The sequence below is a fragment of the Ursus americanus genome, chromosome 9 (genome assembly GCF_024610735.1).
Source record: "Ursus americanus isolate L20-20 chromosome 9, mUrsAme1.1.p, whole genome shotgun sequence".
Lineage (NCBI taxonomy): Eukaryota > Metazoa > Chordata > Mammalia > Carnivora > Ursidae > Ursus > Ursus americanus.
In genome coordinates, this window is record NC_142135.1 from 15,525,227 (window position 1) to 15,551,836 (window position 26,610).

At 46.0% G+C, this 26,610-nt stretch overlaps 1 protein-coding gene across 7 annotated transcripts in view; it reads left to right on the top strand.

Moving 5' to 3' along the window:
* Positions 1-26,610, top strand: part of MTSS1 (MTSS I-BAR domain containing 1) — a 156,478-nt gene that overhangs the window by 14,028 nt on the left and 115,840 nt on the right. For all 7 annotated transcript variants that reach the window (XM_045805656.2, XM_087864626.1, XM_045805660.2 and 4 more), the window contains exons 2-3: positions 7,875-7,936; positions 11,699-11,772. In XM_045805656.2, coding sequence (XP_045661612.1) covers positions 7,875-7,936; positions 11,699-11,772 — 136 coding nt within the window. The remainder of the gene's footprint in view (positions 1-7,874; positions 7,937-11,698; positions 11,773-26,610) is intronic.

Below are 26,610 nucleotides of genomic sequence, written 5' to 3' on the forward strand. Positions count from 1 at the left end.
GGCTTTGTCACATGATGGCCGGCGCTGCCCGGTAGCGCTTTCTGCAGCGGGACACGTCGGGACACGTGTTCTGCACCTCCGTGGCCTAGTACTACAGCCACGGGCCACGTTTGGCTCTTGAGCACTTGAGTGAGGAACTGAATTTTACATTTTGTTTAATCGTAGTGAATTTAAGTCCATGTGGCCAGTGGCTCTTTGGCTGGAAGGCTCAGGGTAGACAAAGGAATGCCTTTTGGCAGAAAATGTAAACAACAACAACAACAATAAAACTTTGAAGGTACAGTTGACACATTTGGTTGGTTCTTCTTTTATTTCAAGTGGCCACCTAGCCAGGGTGTCAGAAAACAGGCATTGTGGGCATAGGACGTCATAGCACTGGAGGAAGAAGACGCCTGATGTCCTTGACTTAATTAGGGTCTTATGGTTACAAATGGAGCAGTTTGTGAGGGGAGGTTGGGTGGAGGGAACACCTTTTGTGGTTAAATCTTCCTTTTCATAGGCGTATTTATTGCTGGTGAGCTTGGGCAAGTGGGTGAGGGTGGGCGTGTGGAGGAAGCAACCATTGATTATCCCCAAGGCTGTCATCCACTTGATGGACAGGGATAATTAGTGGATTAGGCAGGCCCCAATCAGGGAATAAAAGCGCAGGAATGGTTTTTATGATGGATGGGCTACACAGTGCCTTTCATCCGAGGATCTCGGGAGCCCTTCCTCTTACAGGATGGGGTGGGGAAGGGTGGCTTTGGGGACAAAGCTGTGACAGGCAGGCAGGGGCCCCGTCCTTCATCCTGCACACCCACTTCTGGGAGCGGCAGATTCCTGGCTCATGCTTGTAGAAGAACACGGGGTCCAGGGGCACGCCTGCTCAGATCAGAAGCTTCCTCTGGAAGCTTTGCTTTTCATTTCCCCGAAGTCCACACCGAGGGGTGACCTAAAAGAGGAGGAGCAGGGATGCTGGGGGCGGCATGGCTCATGCCGAGGGGCCTGGTGGCTTGGGGTGGTGACAGCAGCAGCCTGTAGAGATGCTGCAGATAGGCTCTCTGATCTGGTAGAAGCCGATCGGGCCCCGTGTCCATCGAAAACCTGGAGATGTGATCAAGTTACCCATAATCGCACCACTAATGACAGCATCTGTGAACACTGCTGGTTCATTCCTTCCAGACCTTTTTCTACACGAAGGGCTTTTCTTTGTTTTGTGCCTTGTGTTTTCTTTTTCACGTGGTTGAGGATCGCGACCATTTCTGGCTCCCCTGGGGAGCAGTTTTGCAGTTGCAGTCGGGGGGCTGTGGGTTTGGGGAGCCCTTGTACCTCCCTTGGCCTGAGCAGGACCCAGCCTGCCTACTGAGCAGCAGCCTCCTGCAGCCCTGGGGCTGGGCCGGGAGCTGGGGCTATTCATCTTGAGGCTTGTACTTCCCAGCGTCAGGGAAGCCCTTGGGCCCCAAAGTCGGTCCTCCATTTCCTTGGCTGCGAAGTAACAGCAGCCCGTGCCTCAGCAGGGGGTGGTGAGCACGGACGGAGTGTGTATCAGGCCGTGCTCCTCCGGGTCCGTGCGCCGGCAGCCTCTGCATCACGTAGGGGAAACAAGCGGCACCCAGGGAATCCGAACCTGCATTTCTGCAGGGTCCCCAGGTGGTGGACATGGAAGTGAAAGTGTAAGGCCTGCTGATCTATGCCCCTGGCACCAAGCACCTGTTTAGAAACTGGTGACGCTCCACGAATGATGGTGACAGTGATGTCGTCAGGGTGGAAAGAGGGGCTTGGGAGGTTAGCCGTCCAGTCGTGTGTGTGCCTGGGACTTGAGTTCTCAGTGGCATGACCACTGGTGAGCCAGCGTCCATCTGGAACCTTTGGGCAGGACCGAGGCCTTTGAGCTGGAACTACACTCCCTGGAGCCAGTGCCTGGTTTATTGTCCTTGTGAGACTTCTCCAGCTCTGGCTCCTCTCACATCGCCCCTCCCCTGACCACAGCTCCTGGCTCCTCCGAGTTCCCTGTGTGGCAGCGTGGGTGTCTGGTTCCCTCAGCTGTCCCCTGAGGTCCCGCTGCCACGGCGGGCTGGGCTGGGAGAGGCAGTTGCTGCATTATTTATGGGGCATCGTTTGCCAGCCGGGCCGATGAGTTACACACAGTTTATTCTTCTGCTCCGTGTGTGGGATGCCATCCTGGGCCTCTGTTTAATACAGAACAAAACAAAGCAAAACAGAACCCCAAGCCAAAACAGCCACAGGCTGGGTCCTGCGCCCTGTGCCCTGTGTCAGGCAAGTGGCCTGTCCAGCCTTCTGGCTGTGGGGAGAGTGGAGGAAGGGGACGGAGAAGAGGAGAGGGACCCTGGGGTGGGGTGGTGTGCCCAGAGCTCAACTTTGCGGGTGGGGGTGGGGAAGCCAACTTGCATATTTGCTTAAGTGGCCCCCAACCTCTTGGGGAGTTGGTAGAGATTGGGTGGGTCTCTTTTCTCAGAAGTGAAAGGCTTCACCACCCACCCCCTCCCTAAGGGACCAGACTGCTGTTAGGTATGTGACCTGTTAGTTTCTCTTGTCACCTAGGTGGCTTGGGAGGTTTTTTTTTTTTTTTAAGATTTTATTTATTTATTTGATAGAGAGGACTAGCAGGCAGAGGCAGAGGGAGAGGGAGAAGCAGGCTTCCTGACGAGCAGAGTGGGGCTCGATCCCAGGACCCCAGGATCATGGCCTGAGCCAAAGGCAGATGCTTAACCAGCTGAGCCACCCAGGCGCCCCGTGGCTTGGGATTGAATGTCACTCACCATCTGCCAGGTCTTTTGCTGCCTTTTTTGTGATTGAACTCTGACCTTGCCCTTGAAGGCTGCTCACAGTCACCTTGTCCACCCTGTCCATGTCCTGCATCTCCCCAGCGTCAGTGTGCCACTCCAGTGTCCCTTGGAGAGAGCCCACTTATGTCCTCTCTGCTTCCCTGTTTTGTGCCAACTGTTGCTCTTACTAGAAATGCTTTTCTTTCCTCCCTCCATTTCTCTGTTCTTGAGCTCACAGTGTATGAGACTCAGGCTCGTAGATGATGAATTGCATGATGTAAGGGTAGTAGGTGCATTCAAGAATGCTTGGAAAGAGGTGACATTAGAGCTAGACTGGTGGTGATGGCTGAATAGGAGTTTTCCAGACGCTTGAATCCTCTTGGAGGTTAGAAGAGAGAATAGCTGTCGGTGGTGGTGTGTGTGGTGTGGGGAGCATGGTGGGCACCCCACCTGGTGGATACAGAAGTGGGGCTTCCCTGCCTGTCTTCAGGGAAGCCCCACCTCTCTTGCTGTAGGAAAAAGGGGGGAGTCCCGCAGTTTGATCAAGGGAGTCCTTTACATGTTTGTAAACAAACTTGTTTTTGGAACAGGAGACTTTTCCTTTCTCTCAAAATCCAGTGTGGTGTGGGTTCTATTTTCAACAAATTGCCTGGGATTGAGAACCTACCCTCGTCTCCAAAGAAGTCAAGGGGTTCCAGGGAGAGGAGACTTTGCCTGTGACTTCGGACTTGGCAGAGCCCCGGTGCCTGGCGCGAGTCTTACCTTCTTTGATTTTGGTCTGTCTGGAGCGTTGTGAAACCTTTATGTGTTCTCTGGTGAACCCCACAGAGGGGTCTGCGTGGAGACTTTTTGACAGCCCCAGGAGTGCGTTCCTGGGGATTTCCTCAAAAGTGAACCAAGCCCAGTCAGAACCAGTGGCCTCGAAGGGAGAGCTTTCTGTGACTTGTTGGTGGGTGGTGCAGATCAGAAAATTAAGGCCTGTGTTGGAATTGTTTTCTGAAAGGGTTCTCAGTGGATACGGCATCTTGAACTGCAGATTTCTTTTGAAACTTCAGTATATTCTCTTTGGCTCAGTCTTAGAGTCTAGAAAATGCCCCGGCTTTTTCTCTTACTTTTAACTCTTCAAGTTTCTTCTCTCTCCTCTCTCACTTCCTCCAAGCTTTTGAATTTTTGTAGTAAATCTACTTTTCAGGTGGGTAGAAACTTTTTTTTTTTTTTTACCTTGAAAGAAACTTAAAAAAAAAAACTAGATCTAGAGCAATCCAACATCACCTTGCCTTTAAATTTTAATAACATTTACGCACTTTAAAAAATTCTCAACAAGGAGGTTTTGTCTTCTGTTCTTAGAAGTTTTTTTTTTTTTTTTTTAGAATCCATTAAATTATATATTGCCTAAAACAGGTGGGCCTGACACTCTTTGATAGACTGTCAAATATCATTAAATCAGGAGAGGGCTGCTTTTGGCAGCCTTCTTCTGGCTGAGTGGGTGTTCGTGGGCGGAGAGCTGTGTGCTGCACCCCTTGACTGGAGAGGGGACCCTCCTTTTGTTGCTAATTTGGTAAAGACTGCAATGAGGCTCCCAGTGGTGGGGGCAGATAAGTCATTTTTTTGAAGAGCTTTGAGCAGTTGATTTCCGGCACATTCATGTCGGTCTGAGTACTCCTCCTGCCGTGTGCCAGGGAGTGGCGGAGACTAGTCTGACTCCCCGCACCCAGCTGGTTAACTAGCTGTGAGATGCAGCTCGTTCTGTGCTTAGGACTAAGCATGCAGGATTCCAGCCTGGACGGACAGTCTGACTTACAGGCTTTAACATCTGAGCCAGTAGCCTGAGTGAGGTGACAGGGGCCTGCAAAGCCTTGGCTCAATCCTGTCCAATGTTTATTGGACAATGACAGATTGCACTGAGCACTTTTGATGTCTGATCTCTGTTATCCCTCATGCCAACCCCAAGAAGTAGTGACTTATCCCCTTATTTCTTCCCTCCATTCTTTCAGTGTTCAGAGATGTCAGTGTTTAGTAACGGTGAAGGAATTATTTGTCTTTATGGTTCGTCTTTATAAGGAGCTGACCCTGAGAGGTAAAGTGGCTTCCCCCTAATAATGGTGCAGCCATGGCTAGAAATTAGGACTGTGGGCTTCCTGCACAGACCTGTTTTCTTTTTGGCGTGTTCTCATTGAATGTGCCTCACCTTTTTCTTCAATACTCTGGATCATCTCAGATCATCTCATCTGGAACTTCTCTGGGGGCCCATGCAGGAGAGCGGTTGGTGCTGGGGAAAAGAAGGCCCAGCGGTCATGGCCTCCTTTGTGTAGATGAGTGATGCTAGTACCTTTTGGCTAGAAGGTGGTGGTCAGTATGTTTGAACATCTTTAGGTTTTTCCAAAAGCTTCTCATACTTTCTTGGGGATCTGGAAGAGAAGAAAAGATTAGGTGAGGCTGTAATTGGTGGGTTGAACTCTTATGCTCTTAAGGATGTTGATGTCCATGGGGACAGAGATCTCTCGCGGCCAGCCAGAGAACTCTGATCTCAGCCCTTGCCCCTATAATTACTTGGATATAGATGTAGAAGGGGTGTCCATACTTGATGAGAAAATGGTAAATACATTGGGTGTTATAATTGGACTTCTCTACCAGGTCTCGATGGGCCTGGAATGGTAGCCTGAGCCTTCAAGGATTCATTCAACATAAGCTAAACTAAAGTTGTGCTCTTGGGTAGAAGCAGTGCACTGGGGCGCAAAGACGAAGTGGAGGCTGGGTGGCTTAGCAGTGTGCTGACAGGCCCTGTGCGTGGCTACTAGTGTCAGTAGCTCAGGTTGAGCTGCCAGAGCATCTCTGCCAGGAGCCAGTCAGACAGGATGCCTGGCCCGGTGCAGCTTAGCGCCCCGTGGGAGCAAATTGTCGCTTGGGGGAATAAATCCCGAGACCTGCAGTTGGACCAGGCAGGTCTCTGATGCAGAGCTGATCGATGTGCTCTAGTGGCATCAGTGAAACAGGCTTTAGGCTCTGGGCACTTTGTAACTTCATGGTGCTCTTGCTGCTGGGACCTCTAGTCTGATCTTAGAATTAAAAAAATATATATAATGACTATTGTTTTCGTAAAAATGATACTGTTATTTGAAACACACAAAACACAAAACAAAAAAACTATGACCATATGGGAAAATACAAACAAGAAAGCAACACATGGGTCCAAATCTTAGTTTCCAGAAATAGCCCATTTTAATGTTGGTAGACAATTTTCCAGATATCTCTCAGCACATTTTCAGACAGACTTGATAGCTAGAGAGATATAGAAAAAGGCACTTTTATGATAAGATGCAAATCCAAAAATATATTTAATTTTACTTTTATTTAACAGGAGAATTGAAACTTTAGTGAAGTAATACTGAAGAAATTGCTGAACTTCAGATGACTGTTTCATCACCCAAAGAAATTAGTTTCTCAGGCATCCCTTTATTTTATTTTTAAAAAGATTTTATTTATTTATTTGAGAGAGGGAGAGAGCAGGGGGAGGGGCAGAGGGAGAGGGCCAAGCAGACTTCCCGCTGAGCCTGGAGCCCAGTGCGGGGCTCAAGCCTCCCTATAAAGCAGTGGTTGTTTTTGTTTTTTGTTGTTGTTGTTTTGGTTTTTTTTAACTATTTATTTATTTATTTTAGAGAAAGGGAGAGGGTGCCTGCAAGCAGGGGAGGGGAGAGAGACAGTCCTCAAGCACACTTCCCACTGAGTGCAGAGCCTGACGCGAGGCTCGATCCCAGGACCCCGAGATCCTGACCTGAGCTGAAATCGAGAGTCATACGCTTAACTGACTGAGCCATCCAGGCGCCCCTGTTATTGGCATTTAGTGAACCGAGGTCAGGGATGGTGCAGAGCACCCTACAATGCACAGGACAGCCCCCCACGAAAAAGACCTGTCTGGCCCAGTCAGTAGTGGCAAGGTGGAGACTTTGCACATGAGGGTAAACCGCCAACTCACGGGGCGGCCGATGTTCCATCCCGTCAGTCAGTATTGGAGGCACTTAACATTCTGTCCTGCAAGTACCCCACCCAGGTGTTTAGTCTTAGTTCTGTATGTAAATGGTTCAGTGCCAAACCCTGCTTCTTTGGCCAGGGCTTCTCCTTTTATGGGTTTATTTTGCATCCCCTCTTGCAAGTCTCCTTGGTCTTAATATAAATCGAATGTGTATGTGGAGGGAGGTGTCACGCTCCAGTCTGTTTGCTCCAGTCAGAATGGCACCTGTAGTTTTGAGTTTGTGTCTGAGTACCGTGGTTTAAAGAGGAGCGGGAGATACCTCATCGTGTCCCCAGGACGCTGCCCGGATGTGAAACACCGTCCTGGGTAGGACATGAACCACACTTGGGGAGAGAAGGGAGAGCTGGGGATGAATGTGCTGGTTTTCCTCAGTTCTTTGAAAAGACTTCCACGTGGAGGCTGGGTTGGGCGTCACCCTGAGGGTCCCCAGAAGGTTCAAGCCAGTGCTGCACGGACCTAGAGGACACGGTAGCGGATAGAGGCACTCAGAAGAGGGTGTTGAGTTCCCTGTGAGCTGAAGTGTGCTGGGGATCCGCATGCCATGTCCTATGTAGATGCTGGGTTCAAGCCATCAGCGGGGTGGCTACCCTTACGTAACTTCTCAACCTTGAGATTCTGATCCTTTAGTAATGCTTCCCAGTGGCTGCCAATCTCTGTCCTGGGGAGGAGTGCAGATCACTCTGGTTCCCTCCTCCCTGCCCGCCGGGAATGAGGGTGGGGAAAAGCCACAGCCATGGTCAGGTGGTTCCCGGTAGAGCCTTGAATGTTCTGCGTATATTGAATTTGGACCCACCATCTGTTACTCAAAAAGTGATCTATCAATGTATGTGTTAGATTCTGCCAAACTTGTTCAAATTGGCGTTTGTAGTATTTACAAGATAACAGGGCCTGAGCACATTCTAAACCCATTTCTGAGCCAATGCATTTATATATAATCTGGGCACCGTATCCTCGACTGCAGAGGAAGAGAGCACACACAGATTGCTCCCTGTGTAATTGGAATTGGGTGTTCTGTTATTGTCTTAATCAGATGTCTATCACAGCATGCCTTACTGATTGATGACTTTGTTTTGTTGTAGGGGAGCTATCCAGTGTGGGAAGATTTCATAAACAAAGCAGGAAAGCTACAGTCCCAGCTTCGGTAAGTAGAGAAGCATGTCATCCCCAGAAAAAATGGCAACATCCTTAGACAGAGGATGGATTAGGATAGATCCAGGGTGCGGATTGAGGTTAATTTTGGAAGCATTACAGATACAGAAGCATGTAGCGGGTTCCCATTTGAGCATTGCCACTTCTTAGCCTTTTTGTCCTGACCCCCGAGTCCCGTATGTAAAACTGAACTCCTATCGGCTCTGCCTTCTTCCACAGGAAGTTTGAGAGTCAAATGAGGTATCATATGTCAGGTAATAATAAGCAACATTTATGTAATGCTCACTATGTGTGGCATATGTTAACTTAATTGGATCTCACAGCCCCACAGGGGTAAGTACAGTTAGTATCCTCAATTTACTGATGAAAAAACTGAGGCACGGAAAGCTAAGTAACTTGTCCGAAGTCACACAGCTAGTAAATGGCAGAGCAGGGATTTGAACCTGAGTCTGGCTACCTAGTCCATTCTGCTCACTGCCTAGCTTTATAAAGAGTTTACAACTGACTGTTGCTATTGTATAATTCCGTGTGCGTGAAATGTTTAGAAAATGCAGATCTGTGGAGACAGATAACGATTAGTGGTTGCCTGGGACTAGGAGAGGAAAAGGAGATGGAGTACAAATCTTTTGGGGGTGATGGAAATGTGCTAAAATTGGCTTGCGGTAGTGGTTGCAGAATTCTAAGTTTACTAAAAAATTGTTGAATCACACACCCAAAAAGGGTGAATCTTATGGTGTACAAATTATGCCACAATGAAGCTGCTTAAAAAAGCCCAAGATCTAGGGCCGAGCGGCTCTAAGGGGCTATTATTGTTGCCTTGTCTTCTGCGTGCTTGTGTATCATTAGGTATGCAATAGGAAGTTTGTCAGCATCTTCTTGTTACAGCTATATGCTTTTAAATCACTGGGGAGAAGGGTGACCCACATGGTGGGTGCCCCATGAGGGATGGGACATTTTAAAAAGCAGTAATTTTCATGACTCCTGTTCATGGCTTATGGGGGATGACATCAGTTGGTTTGGATATATGGAGGTGGTTTTCCAGAGGACAAAGCAGGTAGGTGTTTCCTAGGATAAAAACCCACGTGAATGATGTGATGCTCTTGGTCCTTTGCCCGTGGATGTCACCGCCCAGAGCTTTAGCCATAAGACTGGACATTCCATGGCTCCCCTGTAGATCATGAGAGAAGAATTCCAGGAGGAAGGATCTTTCCTCTTCCATCCTGTCAGCTTTGTGGGGCCTGGGATTTCTACCCCATGAACCTAGGATTCCCCAAGCTGTGAGTGGTCTTCCAGATGGACAGTTGCCTCGGGCATATAGCCCCTTCTCTGCTTGTCAAATCCTTTACCATTTTGGTGCATAAGAACTTGTACAGACTTAAAAAAAAAAAAAAGAGAGAAAGAAAGAAAGAAAAAGGAACTTGTAAAGATTTTCTGCTGGGCCAGCTTCACCCTCCTCTGTTTGAAAGCAGGCCCCTGCGGGGGCCTTTACCAGGGTCACCTTATGAGCTACACCTACCCTCCCATCTCTGCTACTATTCGCATTTATTTCTAACAGTTAGTCTCCATCCTATAGGAGGTCCCTCCTGGAGTAAACCGGAAAAATGTTTCAGTACCCCTCCCCCACCACCCTGTCTCATTTCTTATCTGACCTCATTTAATTGTCTGGCAGCCTTTCAGGGTTGACCAAGGAGAAGATCCTCTCTTCCCCTTTTACCAAAGAGGAAACTAAAACTTAGAGTAATTATTTGTTTAGCATAGCTAATCAGTTACAATGAAACTTAAAGCAATCTTTTTTTAAATTAAAGTTTATTTATTTATTTTAGAAAGAGAGCGTGGGGGAGGGGCATTAGGGAGAGAGAATACTGAAGCAGACTCCCCGTTGAGCACAGAGCCTGACACGGGGCTGAATCCCAGGACTCCTGAGATCATGATCTGAGCCCAAATCAAGAGTCGGCCGCTTAACCGACTGAGCCACCCAGGCGCCCCAACACGTAAAGCAGTCTTATCCCCATTGGTACAAAGAACATTTTATACTTTTTTCCCCCCACAACGTTTAGGCCTCCTGGGGACAGGGACCATTCTTTATTTTGTCAGAGTAGCAGTACCCAGCTGAGAGCCTCCTGCACATGGTTTAGTTTCCATAGTAAAGAAAGGATGAGAAGACTGTAGGAGAGGCGCGTAAGCTTGGAGTGCGCCCGCGGAATCACGCCTCTGTGCTGCCGGTGCGTGCGTGTTGGCTCAGCCCCGGGGGAGAACCAAGATGGCTCATGACAACAGCAGCCAATGAAATAGGACTCAGTGGAGGGTAGTGGTTAAAAGCTCCTAATTCCTCATAGTTGACCACCATTCTCATTTTCAGGGGAGCCCGTGTTGTACGCAAGACACCTCTACAGCTGGCTCATTAAATTGGGATGATCAGCATTGACTTGAATGAGAATCAATCCAGCCATTGTGTGAGATGTTAATCGTCGATCAGAATGAGCTATTTATAAATCCCAGGATGTTTGATAAAGCTAACTTTTCCAGGGTTTGCATTTGATGTCAACTCTTTGAAAAATATGCTTCAGAGTGGCTTTTTTCTTTCGGTTTTGTTCTGTATGTCTTTTTTTTTTTTTTAATTTGAGCAGAATATTTTCTTGCTCTACTCGAAAATATCAGGCCTCATTCTGCAGTTTGGTGCTAAGGCACTGTAGCCTGGGTTTTCCTGGGGACCACTCCCAGCACCTTCCAGAATCTTCTGTGTCAGCTACTGTTGCTGAGGTGTAGGGTCCTTTCTTCAGTTCCATCTTGAACTTCCTTTCTTGTCCTTACTCTCATGTTCTTCCTTCAACAGTTTTGCGTTCTTAGGGATGCTGAGCAAAGACTAGATTCATACGTGAAAAACTTGGAAATGAGCTTATGTGTTCTAGCTGTCACAGCCCTGGTGGGGAGCGGGGCTGACCCTTCACTGGATGACATCTTGGGATCACAGCACTAGGAACCGGTAGACCACAGAGTGCTCAAGAGGATGTGAAGAACTCAAAATAATTTCTAGGACAGCAAATGAGTGCAGTGACTTCTCCCCAGTCTCAAGGAATTCAGAGGATGCAGTCGAGATAGCATTCTAAGGTTGAAAAACTAGTCTCAGTTTCATTTTAAGTGGGATTTAGGGGGAAAAGTCACACGGCTGGGATCTTGTCCTGCAGCGGGATGGGCACAGGACTGCATCCTGCCGGGCTGTACCCGTTCCAGTTCCGAGACGAACTGGTGACTTTGAAAGTCACTCTAAACTTGTCTCTGTTTGCCCATCTCTAAATGAATTATTTGAAGCAGAGGCTCTGCTCTCTCTCCAAGATTTCATCTCCCAGTCCATATAGAGATGCTGTTTGCCTATTCTAAAATGAATTTCACCTGTACCATTTCTGGTTTTTAATGATGTTTTTCTTTTAGGTTAGAAACACCTTCTTTCCTCCTTTGTGAAATTTGGCCCAGTAGTTATGTTATGTCATCAGGTGGAACGGGACGGGAAGAATTGCCAGCATTTACTGACCAGCACCCAATGCGCTGGGTATTTTTGGGGGAGAGTGCTCATATGAGAAGGAGAAGTGCTTCCTGAGCAAACAGGGGGGCCTGCAAAGCCAGTGCCTGCCCACGTCCAGTTGAGTCCTTTCTCCTAGAAGGTCTCATTCCATTCCCCACAGAGGTGTTAACCCTTTAGCTGTAATGAATTTGCGTGAGACATTCCTCATGCTTTTGTTCTCTGTTTGCATTTTAGGACCACAGTAGTAGCAGCAGCTGCCTTCTTGGACGCCTTTCAGAAAGTGGCTGACATGGCGACCAACACACGTGGTAAGCAGATGGAGGGACGGCTTCCAGCACGAACCGAAGGCAGCATGCGGGCTCTTACCCTTGGGTTGCTTCACGAGGAGCTAGAGCTGAAGTGATCAGAGCTTAGCTGACTCATGGTTTTAACTTCCTAGAAAACTCTGTGGGGTTCCACATATTAGAAGTTGCAGATAGTCCTCCAGATAACGAAGCACATGAGAGGAGGAGCGAAAAGTAGAGAAAAGGAGGCACAGTTTGTGCGGGGTGGGGGGGGCTTGATGTGTGATGTGGATCAGTTTTAGTGGCATGCGGGTTGCAGAGCCTGGGACCGTGTGTTTGGTTGTAGTTCCTCTCTCCTCACATGGGTTGTCCTCAGATTTTCGTTATTCCCTCGTGGAGAGGGAAGCCGTGAGAATGATCCAACAGACCATTTTTCTGCAAGGACCCCTTGTGTAAGTTGTGTCCTATTGTGTTGTATCTGTGTGTCTCCCGCATTTGACTGCAAACCCCTTGAGACTATGACGTATTCATGTCGGAACTCCCCCAGAATAGTGCCTAGGACAAAGCAGGTGTTCAGAAGTAGGTTTATCAAATCGGTGAACAAAGGGAAATCTTGTGCAACTTTTTAATAGTTTCAGTGACTATAATGAGAACATGTGAGAGGTATAAAGAAGCTCCGGTATCCACCACCATTGTCAGAAAGACAACATCACCCATAACGTGGAGACCTCTGTTCGAAGGGGGGGGTGCTTTCCTTTTCATTCCCAGGCAGGGAAGCTCTCCTGCCTTTTTTTTTTTTTTTTTTTCTTTTTTCTTTTTTTTTTGCCTTATTTTTCTGGGTCAGCCTGTATACTGTCTGTTCATCGTCATGGTAACATTGGAAAACATGGGTGTTGGGGGTGGGCATTGGGGGGGTTGTTGCTCTCAGTCATGTGAGGGTTTAGCTTCTTGGAAACACACGATGGCTACCTCCAGCGGGTTTCAGTTGGTACCCCTTTACCTTCGGTGCCTAATTAAATATTCAAATGAATTTGCAGTGAGGACACTTCTCATTTGTTCAAGAAACTTGAGAACTGCTAATATTTTAGGTACTATTATGGGACCACAAAAATCAATAGATTATTTATTCTCCTTGTCCTGGAGGGGCCTGCAATCGAGTGGGGGGCGGAGAGTAGATGTGCAAATAGAGAATTTCGGGACGGAAGTAATATGTGTGGTACAGTAATAGTGCTGGAGCAGCGTGCTTGGGGAATATAGAAAAGTGAGTAATTAGCTCAGCTCAGGGAGTCGAGGTTCTCCCAGGGGAGGTTATATTTCCCGTTATTTCCAAGATGCCAACGGTGTTTCGAAAGGTTCCCTAGGAGAATGTGATGGAGACACGAAAGCAATGGTTGGAAGGACTTGATCTGGTCTGTCAGCTTGATATCGGTCTTAACTCTTATCTTTTCTTAATCCCTTAAAAAATTCTTCCATAGTCGACATGTGTCCATTGTACTCTTCTTACTTGGATATTCTGAAGATTCTGTAACATTTAAGCCAACAATCACCACTGTTAGTGTTTTTGAGTCTGCTTTCAAATATCGTCTTCTGCTTCAAAAGCCTCTGGAACTGGTCTTGTCAGTCACGTTGATGTCTTTCTAGAAGAGCCACCAGAATGTGTCTTCCTTAAAAGAATGGCTCTACTATTTGAAAGGACAGAGATTGCTGGTGTTGCATTTTTGAGACTCTGTGATTCTTAATAAGTTTTTTGTATTTTCATATTTAATTATTGATGGGGCCCTCAAGACGGAGAAGAGCAGCATCCCCCCGAGTTCCCATAATTGCCGGCAGCAGGAAATGGGGTTTCTGCAGAGGCTGCTCCCCGGAGTGGCTCTCGGTGGGAAACCGGAGGGCCTGCAAGTCTCATGGCTGCAGGGAGGAAAAACAGAGCAACCGTCTGTGGGAAAAGAAACCAGAATAGCCTCTCTGTGATGGTGACGGAGGTAGAGTCGCAGCTTGGAGGTGAAGTGTTTGACAAAAGACAAATAATGCCCCAGTGAACAGACCCCCGCTTTGAGGTATTTTTAAACCACTTGATTTCAGGTCATTTTTAGCGATGCCAGAATAACTTCACATCTCGCGATCTCTAGAAATCCCTCTGCATTGGGGTAAAAAGAACTTTCTCTTGAGTGTGAGCGCTTTCACATGACCTAGAAAGGGTATGGTTGATACAAAGAAGGTATATTTTATGGAGGTGATAAGAGAGAAACCATGAAGGCGCTTCTCCAGTGGTCAACAAGCACCAGACGTGATTTTTATTAAGTTATTTTTAACTTAAAAATGGAAAAACCTAGACCATGCGCTTTTGTTTAAACAATTCACATAACAAAGTCTGTAAAGTAAAATCCACCCTCCCCGTGCCCCCTGGCGGGGATTGGGCTGAGCGTCATTTGTAGACTTTTTTGCGTATATGAACACATCTGGGAGGAAGAAAGCTGGTTGCAGAATGACGTGTAGAAAGGTACATGGAGTAAAGTGCTTCTGGATGATGTAAAGGTAGCCCGAAAGGAACACATTCCCATGCTTTTACTCCACGGTATGTTATAATTTCCTTTCCACGTTCATACCTGTGGATCTGTCTCATTCTTTCTAGTGTCCAAACAGAATTTCATTGTCTGGATACAGCACAGTTCTAGCATTCTGCTGTGGATGGAAATTTAGGATATCTCCCATTTATTTGCTGTTACAAGGCACGCAGCAGTTAATGCCCATGTATACATCCTTTGGGAGATCAGTGTGTAATCTGTTTTTAATAGTGTGTGCATCTCCACGGAAACAGTGTGTAGAAAATGCTTCAAACTCTTGGTCAGCGGCAAATCTATTTGGACGTAAGGTCATTAAAGGCTGCGACTCTATATGGTTTGCAGTTCGGTATCTACCTTCTGCAAAAGTCCAGTTTTTTGTTTGTTTGTTTGTTTTTTCGCTTAGAATTTTTGGATGTATTTTTTGAGTCCTTCTTGCTCAGAGTGACAGAAGGCAATTTAAGTGCATCTCTTTGGGGCAGGCATCCAGAATCTCAAGTTAGCATGTCTCTGGTTTCCAAAATATTAGCATTCCATATTGTCTCCCAAAGCTCTGAAATTCCTTTGTCCTTTTTAGCTAATATTTTACATTAGCTATTAATACAATTTATTTAGGAAAAACTTTTTTTTTTAAATAATTTTTATTTTGTTATATTAGTTACCATACAGTACATCCCCAGTTAGGAAAAACTTTTAAAGCTGTTCACTATAAGAGCAACATTAGTGTAGTCATTATATAACTTGTTAAATAGGATGTGGAAATATGTTAGAACTGTTTTTTGTTCATTATACAAATGTGTGTAAGTTGCTATTATAATGTGTGTATTTAGATTAATAATTAAACCATAATGGAATTTAAGAGTTTATTAGCACCATAATCCATAGTACAGTTTCATATTTTGTTGGTTGTGCATTCTGGAATGAATATACAGTTTGCAATTAGCATGAAAGTACACCTTTTCCCATATTACTAGCCACAAAGAATTAGTGTTTAGGCATTTGCTATGCGTGGAACGCCAGACTTTATGGAGCAGAGACCCCATCTTCTTTGTACCCATGATGGACCAGCAAACGACCTGTCATTGGAGTTGGGAAATGTTGCAGTTGTCTGAGTTACTTAAAAAAAAAAGAAAGAGAAAAAGAAAAAGAGAAAAGACTAAGGGGCTTGAAGTGGAGGGCTTCTCTGCTCTGGATAGCAGAGGCACCTTTTGGGGAAGAGCGTTCCTGCACCTGTGAGCACGTCCTTGCACACTGGGCCCTGCTCCCTGTTTCACTGGAAGGCAGGGGTACTGAGCTGATGAAACCCTCCACCTTAGTCAGCACTGGCCCTTCGCACCACTGCATTGTTTGCTTGTGTCAGCAAGGGCCTTTGAAGAGCATAATGCTGTGTGACTTTCATTTCTGGCTGCCTCTGTGTGCCTGTGTAATTACTTTATAGCTTTGAAAAATCATCTCAGGGTTGTTTAGATAATGATACACCAAACCCAGAGTGAGGAATTTAAGATTTTATGAAGAAAGGAAATGGCTCCCCAGCCGATCATCTTTAATGTCCAGGAGCCTTTGTACATCACTTTAAAAAAGTAGGCATGGTTTCAATGTTGGAAATCATGATAGCTAACCTTTATTGAATAGTAAAGCGGGACGGGCTCTGTTCTAAGAGCATCACCTATTCTGAATCTGTTCTCACAACGTGGATACGTGCTCATTATCTCCATTTTAGGTGATGAAATCAGGGTAAAGAGAACTTACCTAAACCAAGGTTAATGGCCAGTAAGTGGTAAAAGGAATCTGGCCCAGAGCCTAGATTTTAACATTAAGTTACGATTCCTTATGTAAGGAGCTCCTGGATTTAGTATAAGCTTATATTTGCTTTTAAAGTTACTTGATCCTGAGTGCATTAAAAGATCTATGTAGCACCTCGGAGTAATCTAGATTGGGAGCTGTGATGCCTGGGTTTGTCTTCTTGTTTTGCCAACTATGTAGCCCTGAGTAAATTACAACAGCCAACTGCCCTACCCCCTGCCCCTTATCCAAGGGGTATACTATCCAAGACCCTTAGTAGATGCCTGAAACTGGGGATTGTCCTGAACCCTAAACATACTGTTTTTTCCTATATATATATACTTATGATAAAGTTTAATTTATAAATTAGGCTCAATAAGAGATTAACAACAAAAAGTAATAATAAAGTAGACCAATCATAACAATATGCTATAATAAAAATTATTTGAATGTGGTCTTTCTGTCTCTCAAAATATCTTCTTGTCCCATACTTCTTGTAATGATGCGAGATGATAAAATGCCTACGTGATGAGATGAAGTGAGGGGAATGACGAAGGCACTATGACATAGCATTGGGCTCTTCCGACAACTTGTCAGAAGGAGGATCAGCGGCTTCCAGACCACAGTTGGCTGTGGGAAGCTGATACTGCAGAAAGCAAAACCACGGATAAGGAGGGACTACTGTATATTTCACTTTTCTGGGCTTTAATTTCCCCAACTCTAAAAGGGGTTTTCCCAGGACACAGAGTCCTAGATGATCACGAGGAACCTTTCTCGGCTCTTATATTCTATGATTTGAAAAATCTCATTTGGCCCTATTAAGTCCATAAAATATGAATGAAGTTGGACATCCAAATTCTCTCCCCTAGGTTATCTTTAGACTTTCCAATTTTTGCCCTGGAGACAAAGGAAGTGGAGGGAGCAACATTAAGCATAGGATAACGGAGAGAGGGAGGGTTAGAAAAGAAAAATAAAGCCCCCCCCACCAGACCTGCAGTGTGCGCTTGAGGAGGGCGGGTGGAAACTGGAATGTTTAGGACCGCCATGGAGGTCCAGACGGCCAGAGGCGTGCTTTATTCAGCATGCCTGGATTGCTGAGGTTCTGTGCACTGGTGAAGAAAGTCTCTGTGGCTTACGTTGGATAAAGCAGTAGTGGTTCTTGCAAATAGTGATGTGTTTTTAGTATATGTTACGTGTTTTTAGTATACAGTTTGTTAAATGCCGTGGTCTCCAAATCTGGCTGCGTGGATCATAATCACTCAGGAAGTTGGTTTTAAAAATGCAGATTTCAGGGGCTCCTGGGTGGCTCAATTGGTGAGGCCTCTGCCTTCGGCTCAGGTCATTATCCCAGGGTCTTGGGATCGAGCCCCTCGTGGGGCTCACATGCTCAGCGGGGAGCCTGCTTCTTCCTCTGTCCCTCTCCCCCGACTCCTGTGCTCTCTTGCTTGCTCGCTCTCCCTCTCGCTCACACTGCTCTCTCTTTCAAATAAAGAAAATCTTTAAAAAAAAATACAGATTTCATGGCCCTGCCTTATATCTGTGGAATCAGATGGGTGTGGGTAGAACCGGGGAATCTCAGATTTTTAAAAATTCCTTGGGAGATTTTACTCCCTGGCGAGCTTTGTGCCTCTTGCCATAAGCCACCTGTCCAGCAGCATCTCCCCCAGTGGCTGGCAGTTCCACCCATAAAGAAATGTTCCTGGCTCCCTGAAACCCTTAAATCCTTTGATCCCTGTCTGCTTGCATATGTGTGCATTCCAGACCTGGAATGTCCTTCTCCCTCCAACCCCTGTCCACCTCCTTGAGATGTTCGAGGATTTGCTGCTTGTTTACCAAGAGCCAGGTTAACAGTCACATCACCGATGATACCGATGATGACCAAGAGGGAGATTTCAGGCCTCAGGGCCTCTGTGGCACGTTCTTCTGCCAGTGCAAGTGTGGGGCTTACTGTTTCATCTCCGGCTCCCTACTAGAATGCAGGCCCCTCCAGGACAGGCCTGTATCCTGCTCCTCTCTGAGGAGCCTGGGCACCTAGATGCTCAGTGTCTGGCATTTGACAAAGTGCAGACAATGTTTGACGAATGAATGACTGAGTGCAGACAGCAGTGAGCACACTCGCGTGGCCCTCAGTGGATCTGGGTGAGGAAGCCTGTCATCCCTGGGGGCAGGAAGCTGCTGGGATGGGATCTTGGTCGGATTCCACATGGGGGTTCAGAATTCACATTTTGGCGACCCCCTCCCTGAGGTCCAGTCTGATGTGGAATGTGTAACTTCATACTTCTTGTAGCTGAAGAGGGCCGAGCAATTCCATGATGCAGTCACAGGAAGGGGCAGGTGGGTGAATGGTTGGGCCCAGGGAAGAGAGGGAACCTTCCCTTCTCGGGTTGGAGGTGCTCAGAAACTGTTCCGAGAGGCAGCCAGACCGGTTTTGTTTGCCCCCGAGTTTTATTTTAACTAGGTGGTTTGAGATTTCACTGGCCCTTAACTTCAGGATTGACTTTGGTGTTCAAGTCAGACTCATGTAATCAGAGCCTTATGATTTCTACCTAGGAAGCTCCTCAGCCACAAACTGGGGGAAAAATTAATTATTTAAAAAAATCATCAATAAGGCCCTTCTCACAGGCCTGGAGCTGAATATTGTTTGAATATGACGTTAAAGGAATGCCGACAAATTCATTCCCTGATTCAAAATGAAAAGGTCTAAAACTGCAGTCTGCTCCTCTCTAGATATGGTGGTAGAACATGAACGGTTATTTTAGGTTATTGTCTTTGGGATTTTATTGCCTTTAGGAAAAGAGAGAACTTAAAAGTCTTTGGGAAACAAGCTCAGTTGTGATTTTTCTTTAAGAGCTTAGCTTGTTTTGAAAAATTCAAGGATCGCGTATTAATTTTTCTGATGATCTTATTCTGAGGATTTACCAGATAATAGGAGAAAAAGGAGTCTAGCATAAAGCATCTTCTGGGGCCTGGAGAAGGAGTTTTATGAAAACGTGGCAGGGGTTAATTTTGCTTAGAGCCTGTATATAGCCATAGTAGGGGCACCTTAGCTCTGATTTCCTGGAGCCTGGCACATTTTAGGTGCTCAGAAAACAGTTGCTGATGTATTAAAATTTTTTTTCTTAAGTGAAACACTTCCTAGCTTGCAGGGTGGATGGACCAGCAGCTATATTCTCTCATATTTTTAAACACGAGTCTAGGTATGCTGGATGGAAGATGACCTAGAAACTCTCCATTGCTTTTCATTTTCAGGGTTTTGAACCTGACTTCTTGGTTTTGATTCCCATGAATTATGCTGAGGAAGCCCTAAGCAAATTGTGCCCCGCTGGTGGTTACATTTTGAAAAGTCTCACTGCTATGATGTTGGCGGGTGTGGGGAGTAAGAACAGAGCTATGAAGAATAGGAACATTTGTATTTGGTGCAAGTGGGAAATTGGCCGGGCAAAGACAAAGTCACCTTTTCTCTCGCATTTCTTTTTTGTTTGTTTTCCCTTTAATTTACAGGCCCGGTGCCAGGACTTGACAGGTGCCGTGTATGCCATGGAGTCATGGCCCTGTGGAGCTTTTAGTTGGGGCCAGGCTGGTCGGTGAAATGCTGGAAATGTTCCATATTTTCACTGTCCAGTATGGTAGTTACTTGCCACGTGTGGTTTCTGAGCACGTGAAATGTGGCTGGTGTACCTGAGGAACTGAATTTCTAATTTTTTAAAATTTTAATTAATTTTAATTATATATAACTTACAACTTTGCTGAGGACTGTGCTATCCCACAATCTGGGAGAGCAGCTTCAGGAATTTCCATCAGCTTCTCAAGCCACTCCGTACTGAAATGTGTACGTGTGGAGGAGTATGTATCCATCTATGTTTGTATTTAATACCTATCATAGTCTCAATCTTACGTGAAGTACAAATAAAAAATTTGTAAGTTGTTGCTTTTTATGATAATATTTAACCTAACTAAAAAGTGTGTGCCTATTATGTAAACCCCTTCGGGATATAAATTCTCATCTCCTAGAGAGATTTTACAGTTGTCTTTGACTTACAAAGGGGTGACATAAAAAAACACAATGTCTTTTTAAGTGGGTTCATAAATGCATATCCTGCTTGTGGGTTTCACTATTTTGATGCTTTTCCACTCTGATAGACCTTGAGTCATTTTAACTCATTACCGCGATACATTTAATCCTACACATTCTGCTTGGGCTAACACAACTTTTTAAAAATGGCACTATGGGAGGGGTGCCTGGGTGGTGCAGTCATTTAAGCGTCCAACTCTTGATTTCGGCTCAGGTCATGATCTCAGGGTCCTGGAATCGAGCCCTGTATTGGGCTCTGCGCTCAGTGGGGAGTCAGCTTGAGGATTCTCTCTCCCTCTCCCCCACTTCCTGCTCATGCTGTCTCTCTCTCAAATAAATAAATCCAAAAAAAAAAAAAAAAGGCACTATGGTGTGCCTGGGTGGCTCAGTCGGTCGAGCCTCTGACTCTTGATTTTGGCTTAGGTCATGATCTGAGGGTTCTGGGATTGAGCCCCTCATTGGGCTTTGCACTCCGAGGGGATTCTGAGGATTCTCTCTGTCCTTCTGCCCCTCCCCCTGCTCACATGCCTGCAATCTTTCTCTCTCTCTCAAATATATCTTAAAAAAAAATAATAAAAGTGGCCCTATGAATGTGAAGTTTGTCTTACCATTTTCCATTTTTTAAGAGTGATTATATTTTTGGTTTGCTTGATACGAAATTCAGGCTTGGTGTTGAGTCTAGGATAGTAAGGAGGCATGTGTATTTTAAACTTTTTTTTTTTCTTTTGCAAACCATGCTGTAGGTAAGGACAAGAAATAAAGGAATTCATATGCTTATTAAGTATCTTTATTTTATAAATTTTAAAAAATGAATCTTCCCTCCCCCCCCTTTTTTTTGGTTGTAGGAGTTTGGAGGTGGGCGCTAATATATTCAGTTATTTTGGTGGACAAATTTGTATATCCCAGGAGATTGGGATCATGAACCAGGCATTACTGGTGATACAATGAAATCCCTCCTTTCTGATCCCATTGATCTTTTCTCGATGTTAAAACTGATGCTTGACAGCAGTACCATTCCCCACTCTTACAAGTGGCCTTTTCTTCTTGATGTTTGGGTGGGTCACAACAGTTGCCAAAGACAAGCCACCTTCACTGTGCTTAGCCAGCGTCCTGCCTGTGCGGTGTTTGGCTTTTCACCGTCTTCCCGAAATGACCCTTGAAATAGCGGTTATTGTGCGTTGGCCTGAAAGGCACTAACATGAGTCCCACTTGAATGTAAGCATATCGTGGGTGTCCGGAGCCCGATGTCCCCAGAATCTGAAATCCCGTAATAGGGAGAGCTGGGGATGTCCGAATTCTGCACCAGAGCCCTTGTGTCCTGCTGAGGCTTGTCCTCCCGCTAACCCAAGAGCGGCATCTGTTCGTGTCCCTTTCAGTGGTGTCACCCTGTTTGGCCCCAGTGTCTTTTCCTAGATGATGCTGGAATATAATGTGCACTGTTCTCTGTCTAATCTCAGCAGCCTTAATAAATGCCGGGGAATGACACGGCAGCGGCGGCAGTGGCAAGGGCGGCGGTGGGGAGGAAGGTCCAGGCACAGAGAGGATGTGTGTTTTTGCGGGTGACTGGGTCGATCTGTGCAGCGTCGTTATTTGTGTCGTTAGGCAGTTTACATAATGAAGTGGTTTGCTCAGCAGTTCCATCCTTCCAGCTTGTCCGGCTGTCTGCATTTTGTACACAAGCCGTGAGGATTCTCTCCCCGTTCTCCCTCCCTCCTCTCCATCCTGATTCTTTCCCTTTGCTCTTTGTTTTGGCTTAATAACTAATACTCCAGCCCATCCTGCTGTTGCACACAAACGTGTTGTTGTTACCTTGGTAACATACGGATTAGCATTCATGGGAGGATGCCATTATTGTAGTTCATACAGATGAGGCAAGTTGTTGTTTTTTTTGCAACTATGTTTTCTTGTGAAAGATCATTTGCTGTAGAGTCCTGAACTTGGTCTGGTCTGCCCACCTCAGATAAAAGTAACGGTTTGGAATGTAAATGTGAACTTGAAGACCCTTGAAATTGTCAAAACTAATATTCTCTTCTCTGCTCCCTCTGATAAAGCCCTAGCCTAAAACTCGCACGAGATATGAAAACGCCTCTGAATGAACGTGATCACTTTGACTGCACATGTGTGCTCTGCTGGAGGGAAAAAAATAGGATGTTGAGAAATAGCTCTGAGAATGCAGACTACTCAAAAGGGTATTCTTCTGTCACAAAAATCTGGCAGTGAGTCCTTCTGATACATTTTAAAGAAATTCTATTTTTATGCACTTCTTTTAGAAACCTGTCTGTGGCCTGAAGTGAGAATGATCTGGAGGGTTTTTTTGTTTTTTTTTTTTTGTTGTTGTTGTTTTTAACCTAAGCCTGTGGTCTTTTATTTTTAGGATGGCACCAGGTTTTTCTTATAGACCACCTAGTGTCTGGTGCAACCTTTTCATTTTTAGGGGGTGAAGTTGCTTGCCCAAGGCCACTCAGTTCGAAGGGACTCAAGGGGGGATCATCCTGCTAGCGCAGCGCCTTCTCCATCGTGGTTTCCCCCGAAAGCTGCACGGTGAACCGCTTGTTCACTTTGTCCCTTGGTTTAATGCTGAGGATATTCAAGGGGAAAATAACATGAGCTGTGGAAAAAAAACAAAACAACTCTTCTGTGCTTTTAGTTGATTATTTGTAAGGATTTTTGTTTGCTTATTTCTGCAGGATCCTTGGTCAACTGGTTTTCCAAAGCCATTTCCCACTTCTATTTCGGTCCGTCGTTTTTCTTTGGAAGATGCTTTTGTTTTCTTTTAGCTCTGTGTCTTTTGGGGTGGAGGGCAGCTGTTTTGCTTCAATTTGGAGCAAAAATATGTTGTTATATTTGACATAAGCATATTTATCGATGAGAGTAACGAGATTTCTTTCCTCTGCATTGTCTTCGTTTTGCAAACCTATCTCCATCCACGCGTGTGCACGTACACACATGCGCACACATACACGCGCACACAATATGTTTTTTGATTCCCAAACGTTTAGAATTGCCACGGGACTCTTATTTCTAGTAAAAGATAGTGCTGTGGAAATCTGCAGCATTTCCTGCTGTGTGTGCCAGGGCCCAGGGACCCTGGTTGCCATGGAAACTAATATCCAGCCGCTGGGTGGTACTTCCCTTTCGAGCTGCATTTGAGCGCATTTCACAGTTCCATACAATGCTGCTGCTTCTCCCTTTAAAATGGGAGGGGGGGAGGTGAATGATTACAAATTTAAAAAAAAATGCTATTTCTGCGAAGGCAGAAAGAGACCTTAATGTGCACCCTTTTCATGTGAGTGAGTGTCAGTAGTAGGCCAGCACCGTCACCCAAAGGTGGCCAGAGGTATCTGATAAAATACAGAACAATTTTGGAAGAGGTGGTGAAAGTGGAACCCTTACCCTGAGCCGGGGATCTGTAGGCTTCTCTCTGGGAATGAGGGGCAGGCCGGGCTAACGTGGCCTTTCATTCTATTGACTCTGGCTGAGTCCATTTGGTTTGTCCGAAGGGCTTGAGAGCAGACAAAAGACCTTCAGCTTTCCGCATGTTCCCTGCCCTGCCCCCCTTCCTGCGTTTCCTGACCCCTCTCAGAACCTGCCCAGAGAACCAGATCAGAGAGCCTGGAGAGCTCGCCTGAATTTTAGCCCTGGATTTGCCAGTTGAGCACGTGGCTGCCATCTGTGCTCCTTGAAAGGTGGATGCTGATGTTGAGAGCGATCCTTCATTTGGATAATGCAGTTTAAAGCCAAGTGCAGGATGTGTTGCTTGTACAAGAACCGGAAGGACTCATGAGCCCTGTGAACACACCCCCTGAACTCCCAGTGGTGTTAGGTGGCCCGTCGGTCACTGGCCACAGGTGGGCCGACAGCACATCCTTGAGGGAGGTGGCAGATACCCAGCCCCAGGTTCCCACTGCCCGTGCGCGTCTGCTTCGAACAGTCCCTTCGAACTGGCATGAGATTGAGGGAGGGTAAGATGGGCCCCAGCCTTGTTTAGATGGACGCCTAGGGCTCTGACACTTGTTTTTCCAAATGTGTACAAAGCAAATGCCGGGAGCGGATCAGAAACAGTGGGACAGCCCAGGGCCTTTGCCCGTCACAGGTGGTGGGGATCTCAGTCCGGTGGCCTTGAGGATTCACTGAGGGCGCTCTACCTGTTGAGGCTCTCAGCTAGCCCTTCAGCTGCTTTATCTTGAGGTGGTAGCCACCCCATTTTGCAAACAAGGGAAACCAGCTTGGTGACTTGCAGTGACTTGGTTAAAACATCATACAACTTTGAAGCCGCAGAGCCGCCTGGAGTGTGTGTCTGCTCTGCGTGACCCAGTCCCACATTCTTTCCACCTGAGAGATGAGTTGTATATACAGAACCAGCTCGGGATTAGACCAGCGTTCCTTCATCTTGGCACCACTGACGTGTTGGGCTGGGTAATTCTTTGTTGTGAGCCATGTGCATTGTGGGATGTGTGGCAGCATTCCTGGTCTGTCCCCCAGCTGTGAAAACTGAAAATATCTCTCGACATTGCCCAATGTCCCTTGGGGTTAAAACAGTCCCTTTGAGACCCTCAGAACTAGACCCTTCAGGTATTTTCATATGGCAGTTTGATGGAACCATGGCTGTGCCTTTTCTTGGCGGAGTTGTGGAGAACTTGGTTCATGTAAGGTAGATTTTAAGTTCTTTATAACTGTGTTTTGATTTTGGAAATCTGACAGTTCATGCAATTGTTTCGTCTGAGAAACGACCACTGTGCTAAGTCTTGGATGATAAAACTTTGTGAAGAGTCCACATCTTACCAAAAGATTGTTCCTTTTTAGCAGAAGGTCATTTCCCAGTGTGAAAATATGCATAGTATTTTTAAAAGATTAAGTTGAATAAGAACGGTGATGGAGATGAACAGAGGGTTTTCCTTCCCACTGGGCTGGCTTCCTTCACGGAGAGGTGGCTTGGCCGAGGCAGAGCCTATCTCAGGAGGCTGGCTTGAGGTCGGTGCTGCCCGGTCACAGCTGGGTGGCCTTGGGGGGTCAGTCTGATCAGACACACCTCAGCTTTCTTGTCTATTGGAGGACAGTCGGGTTGGCCATATCTGCCTGTCAGGGTGATTGCAGAGCTCGCATGACGCTGTGGCCCTGAAAGCCCCCACCAGCTATGACACAAGGTCATGTGCTCCTATGTCACATAATTTCTGGGGGTCCTGCCCACGTCAGAGAGGTGGCTTCTTGGCTTCTTCTTAGACACCAATGCTCATGTCTGATTCCACCATTGCTTTCCCTATCTCCTACCTCTCTGTCTCCAACCTCTGCCTACGCCTCTGGATCTCTTTACAAAGTCTCTGATTTTCCTCTGAGAGACTTCTGACATTTTAAAATTCCCCTTTATTCTCTGGGCTCTGTTATTATTTTGTTTATTACTATTACAGTTTATTTTTTTGTTTAAAAATGAGTATTTGCATATTATAAATATTACATGTGATTATAATATTTTGCTATTAGATTTGGGGTATTGTCATGGTAACTTGAATGAATTTTTATTTTTTTAATGTTTTATTTTTTATTTTTTCAAGCTTATTTGAAGTATGATTGACAAATGAAAACTATATATTTAGGTTGTGATTTTTTTAAGGTGTACATCGTGATGATTTCACGAAAGCATTAACTTAGACATTGTGAAGTGATGACCAACATTAAGTTAATTAACAAACCCATCACCTGACATGGTTACCATTTTTAAAAAAATGAATTTCGAGATTCGTAGTTGCTCCTCGCATGCCCCCAGTCTGGAAAATCTGTCGCCTTCCCCGACTTGGCGTTCACTTGGAATCTTCCTTTCCTTCCCTCATGCAGACCCTGGCTGATCCTCTAAGGTTGCTCTCAGGCGGTTTCCCCTCTGGAAAGCCTTTTCTTGGTCCTCAGGTGGGTTAGAGACTGCCCTGCTTTGCTCCAAGCCCAGAACCTGGGCTCCGCCTGCCCATCACTGTTCCCTTACGAACTTCTGAGCTTCTTCAAGGCAAGGACTCATTCCTTGATTACACTAGTGAGCAGGCTGGTGTGCCCTGTTTTTTCTTTTTTTCTTAATTGAGATGAAGTTCATATAACATAAAACTGTTTTAAAGCAAATAGTTTGGTGACATTTCATTTATTCACAGTGTTGTAGAACCGTTGCCTCTGTCTAGTTCCAAAGCATTTTTTATCCCCTCAAATTAAACCCTGCACCCAGGGTGATGGAAAAATTGTGGTGGTGGTGATGGATGAATGGATGGCGAATATACTGTAACGCCATTCAACTCTACATTTAAAATGGTTATCATGTTGGGGCTCCTGGGTGGCTCAGTCGGTTAAGCAACTGCCTTTGGCTCAGGTCATGATCCCGGGATCCTGGGATCGAGCCCCACATTGGGCTGTCTGCTCAACGGGGAGTCTGTTTCTCCTTCTCTCTCTGCCGCTCCCCCTGCTTGTGCACTC